General features: G+C 42.2%; 1 protein-coding gene across 1 annotated transcript; it reads left to right on the forward strand.

Moving 5' to 3' along the window:
* Nucleotides 1-563: 563 nt before the first annotated feature.
* On the forward strand, nucleotides 564-4,385 carry LOC120037283 (retinitis pigmentosa 1-like 1 protein). Its single transcript, XM_038983453.1, has 5 exons — nucleotides 564-623; nucleotides 2,858-2,940; nucleotides 3,486-3,867; nucleotides 3,958-4,113; nucleotides 4,257-4,385. The coding sequence occupies exons 1-5, from the start codon at nucleotides 603-605 to the stop codon at nucleotides 4,383-4,385; spliced, it is 771 nt and encodes a 256-aa protein (XP_038839381.1). The 5' UTR covers nucleotides 564-602.
* The last annotated feature ends 1,199 nt before the right edge of the window (nucleotides 4,386-5,584 follow it).

A 5,584-nucleotide genomic window follows, 5' to 3' on the forward strand; every position in this document is an offset into this window, starting at 1 on the left:
AACTTCTTCAAAAAATGAAACCACTCAATCCTTGTATGTGATTGCATGTTCAAATCCCAGTTTTTGTCTCTTTTTGAAAATCATTTTAACTGGAAATATGTGCAATACATTTGCTATGTTCACCAAATCAGCAACAAGAGGTTCACAGGTTTGTTCGTGTCATTATCATTCTTTTAAACGGATGAAACTAGCACGTACATATGAAATAGTGACTGAATTCAAAACTCCCATGAATTCTTTCAGTATCTGAAGTTTGCTGTATATTTTATGAGTAATAAATGTTATTTAATGATGAACTCTGGGTTATCGGTGTGGGTTATATATTCTATTTTATTTTGCATTGCGTCCACAACATTACATTTTTAAAGGCAATAGTAGCCTACATTTGTTTACAACTCGCAGTATTTCCATGCGTGAATTTACAACCACACAGAGCGTTGCATCAGCACGAGATTGGAAGTGCGTCAAATCTGTACAGCATTGTTACGTCATCACTGATACACGTTGAAACTGATGAGAAACCGCGGGAGCAGTTCAGTGATTCTCGCTAGTGCTGGAGGAGCGTTCATTTTGGCAAGGAAATGTTCTGATTTTGCAAGGACATGGAGAATAAAGAGTTCAAGGTAGGCATGTTATTTAAGCAATAAGGCCCAAGGGGTTGTGGTATATGGTCAATATACCACGGCTAGGGGCTGTTCTTACGCACGACGCAACCCGAAGTGTTCGGACACAGCCCGTAGCCATGTGGTATATTGGCCATATATCACGAATCCCCGAGGTGCCTTATTACTATTTATTATAACTGGTTACCAACATAATTAGAGCAGTAAAAAATACACGTTTTGTCATACCCATGGTATACAGTCTGATATACCATGGCTTTCAGCCAATCAGCATTCAGGTCTCGATCCACCCAGTTTATAATTATTTTTATATCCCCATTTATATTAATTACTGTGGATTAAATATTGTTAAATAAATAAAATTATGTGCTATTCATTCTGTAATATCAAACTACAAAGTCTATGGCCGGGGAGTCATGAGAGTTGGCTAAAGGTACAGTAGAATCTGTTGTGGGTCAAATGGGGGACTAGGGTCAAAGGTTATTATGACACCACCTTCACATTTCCGTCCTAAATGGCACCCTGTTCCCTATGTAGGCTAGTGCACTACTTTTGACCAAGATACATACACTGGTTGGCTGACGTCACGAAAAACATGCGCGCTCATCAATGGCCGGAATGCGTGTATCTTGTTATGACTCTAAACCTCAGCTAGCAAGTGCTCATTATGCAAATGTATTTGTTTGCAATTAACATTTAGAGACTAAATATAGTTTACATGTTGTCAACAGTTCTAAGCGAAACCCTGTCTATTTACCCTGTCTATTTTACCCACAGTTACTTGCCAGTGTTGTTGCTAAACAACCAACCCGTCTATATAGCCCCACAGTGGAGGTGTCATAATACCCATAAAACCTAGCGGTCAAACAGGGAGGGAAATGGTTCCAATCGTTTTTCCACCATTAATTTTTCCCATAGGCGATTTTAGAAACACATAAAACAAGGGCTGTGTTTCATGTGGGTTTACCGTGGTGTGACATTTTTATAACCATGTAAAGCTCTCATGGACAAGGTGACTTTTAGCAATACATTTGGCTCTATTTACTCTCAGATTCGAAATGTCTAATTAGCATCAAAGTAGACATGCAAAACTACAAATCCCTGCAAGCTCCTAAACGTCATTTCTAGCTGACACCTTTGCTAACAGGTATTGTGTCAATTTAAAACTTGCACTAAACAGTTCACAGAATTGTCCATTTAAAGAAATGTAGCCAATTTATTAATTACTACATTTAGCTAACATTAGATAGTTAGTCAAGAGATTCTTACCTTTGCCTCGATCAGCATGATCATCGTGGCATTTGAAATTCTTTATGATAGCCACATTAGCAGCTAATTAGCATTTCATTTTGGGGGGGTAAATACAGGCGAATATATTGACAAAAGTCACCTTGTCCTAGAGAGATTTACACAGTTATCAAAATGGTAAGCCTACCTGAAACGCAGCCCTTATTTTAAGTGTTTCTAAAATCCACTATGGGAAAAATGTATGGTGGGAAAACGATTGGAACCATTTCCCTGTTTGACTACTAGGTTTTATGGGGATTTTGACTCATTACTGTGGCACTCTATAGGGCTCCGGCCAAAAGAAGTGCACTATATTGGAAATAGGGTGCTATTTCGGACACAAGCATAGATATGATGCATTATGATGTGACCGTAGAAATAGAATCACTAGAAAGGATAGAGCCTCTGACCATGGCAATTTGACTGGTAAACTGAACTGTACACCTGACATGATGTTCTGGTGATTCTATTTCTATGCATATGATGCATTATGATGTGACAATGAGTGTTGGGTTAATGGTGCTTTCAAGGCAAGTGATCTTGGTCAAATCATGACTTCCATGGTCTTTAGGTCGGAAAGTTGGAGCTCTAAAAAGATGCCAGAGTTTCCGACTTTATTTAATTTAAATTTTTTGTCATTTTTTTGTGATATCCAATTGGTAGTTACGATCTAGTCTCATCACTGCAACTTCCCAATGGGCTCGGGAGAGGTAAAGGTCGAGTCAGGAGTCCTCCGAAACATGACACGCCAAGCCGCGCTGCTTCTGACTTGGAAATCCAAGTTGGATGACTGTTGAAAACGATTTTTCCCTGTCGGAGTTAGTTTTTTCCACCCGGTTGTCTTGAACGCACTGAAGTCGGAAGTCAGAGAGTTCCCAGTTGTTTTCAACACGGCTAAAGGCGACACAGTAGGTGACATCCAAACATGACTTTGTGCTGTCTTTCAGGAGTCAGAGGTCAGTGGGAATGACCTCACCCTCATAGACCTGGATGACCCCATCAATGACGGTGATGTTATGAAGGAAGACAGGTAAGTGATTTACACTAATGACACATTTGTGACTGGTTACAGGATCACATAGGCCTACAAATACAGATTCTGTAGTAGGTCAAAGGTCCTATGGAGAGGTAGGCCCAGAGCCATGTATTTAGAGAGATGGGACATCTATCTGCATTATGTTGCATTTACATCAATATGTATACATTATATGACACAGTATAATCAAAGATATCCATATGAGAGCTGGCTCCCCATGCGCAATATTGACATTTTAAACAATAATATGTAACTGAACATCTATTTTATAATTGACTTATTGGGTAAATGAAAGGCTCAAAGGCGCTAACATGGAGTCCTTTCTAAAAGTTTGCCAAATTCTCAAAATACTGTATATACCTCTGGATAGGCCGAGTCATCTCAGAGTATTGGAACCATATAATTCGAGTGATTCTATTCTAATTCTAGAATGATTCATTCTACTTCTATGATTCTAATTCTATAATTGGAACACATCCTCACACTCACATTATAGCACATTATAGTGACCTTAGAGAGATTCCTTTTTCTGTATCTAGATCTGATAAAGATCACAGAGAGGTTGAGAGACAGACCACGTTGGAAGAGGCTGTTCTAGAGACAGATATCCAAACTCTGTCACTAGAGGCTGAAGGAGAGATTGAGATGCAGGAGGCTGATCTGAAGACAGATGGCACGTCTCAGTCACAGAAGGTTGAAGGAGAGATTGAGTTGGACGATGCTGTTGTCATCCCACCTCAGTCACAGGAGGTTGAAGGAGAGTGTGAGTTGGACGATGCCGTTGTCATCCCATCTCAGTCACAGAAGGTTGAAGGAGAGATTGAGTTGGACGAGGCCGTTGTCATCCCACCTCAGTCACAGGAGGTTGAAGGAGAGAGTGAGTTGGACGAGGCCGTTGTCATCCCATCTCAGTCACAGGAGGTATGATGTTTTGTGTTTTAATGACGCATTGAAGATTAAAATGACAAATTAATTTTCAAAGCTTGAGCTAGTAAAGGTCTTCTAATCTAGGAGGCCAAAGGTGAGAGTGAGTTGAAGCAGGTTGATCTGAAGACAGCCACATCAACTCTGACACTGGAGGTCGAAGGAGAGAGTGTGATGCAGGAGAGTGATGATCTACAAACAGCCGGGACATCTCAATCCCAGGAGACTGAACGAGTGGCAAAGGTAAATGCTTCCAGATAACAGTGTGTGTGTACATTTCTGTTTGTGCATGCAGACAGTAGTTCGTAAACAGACATTGCATTAACAGTGCTATGGCGAATTTGATTGAATTCCAGCCTAAGTCTGCTTTCTGTCGTCCCCATCAGGCTGCAGTGGTGACCTTCACTAGCGTGACCCGCAAGGCTGCAGCCTCCCAGACCAGCCTCACCCTCAGCAGGGGAAAGAGAAGCTACCCAGACCTACACACCTTTGTGCAGGACATGAAGGATGGGTAAGTTGCTCTTTGGCTTCCCCATGCATCCCCTAGATATGTTCCCTATTAGAGCCTTGGTCAACAATAGTTCAGTATTTAAGGAATAGGGGCCATTTGGGACGCACCCATAGGGACAATCTCAATTGCATACTCCTCACGTCCTCTCTTCTCGCCTCCTTCTCAAAACCCATTGGATGAGAAAGCCCTCCCTTTTGACCTTCTCGTCCAATGGGTTTTGAGAAGGAGGTGATGAGTCTCGGACAAATACAAGGGACTCAACTGACCAATCAGGGATGTTTGGATGTGGCCTAGTTCCGTAGAGGTCCATCCATAACGTAATCTAAGAGAATAGAGGTAATGTCATGTAGTTTAATTGTGTACCTTTATTTATTTACTTTTCAGCCATTGGAATCTGCTGAGTGAGAATATGCGTGCCGGGGTGAGTTATAGTCACTTCTAAAGTAGTTCATGTTGGTAAGATGGACCAAACATTCCAAACTCTTATTGGTGGAAATCGTGCAGGACCTTTAATTTAGAGGTCCCCAAACTTTTTCACTCAGGCCCCCCTTTCCAGCATTGGGGAACATCCTGAACCACTGCTTTAATTGACTAGCTTGAGTAAACACATGGTGCAGCAGTGCAGCTCCGTTAACAAACTAACTCTGTATGGTCTTTTAACATTTCAGATGAGCAGACATGAGTTTAGTGCCAGGTGCATGGATATCACAAATTGGGTGATGGAGTCTACATCCACTGTGGTCATTCCCGCCCTTGACCTCACCATGCAGATAGAGCTCTCTGATTCGTCAAGCTCTTCTGGATCAGGAAGTAATGAGGCAAGAGAAGGGACCTCTCTTGGCCGCAGCGTCAGATTCAGCTTTAGTGGAGGACCCAGTAGGCGCACCAGTTCTAGAACCACTTGCAGCACACGAACTCCCACCCCTTTCCCCTCCTCTCATAGGTACCTAACCCTATCCCCTCCTCTCATAGGTACTTACCCCTATCACCTTCTCTCATAGGTACTTACCCCTATCCCCTCCTCTCATAGGTACCTAACCCTATCCCCTCCTCTCATAGGTACTTACCCCTAGCCCCTCCTCTCATAGGTACTTACCCCTATCACCTCCTCTCATAGGTACCTAACCCTATCCCCTCCTCTCATAGGTACTTACCCCTATCACCTCCTCTCATAGGTACCTAACCCTATCCCCTCCTCTCATA

This window comes from Salvelinus namaycush, unplaced genomic scaffold (genome assembly GCF_016432855.1).
Source record: "Salvelinus namaycush isolate Seneca unplaced genomic scaffold, SaNama_1.0 Scaffold167, whole genome shotgun sequence".
In the NCBI taxonomy this organism is placed as follows: Eukaryota; Metazoa; Chordata; class Actinopteri; order Salmoniformes; family Salmonidae; genus Salvelinus; species Salvelinus namaycush.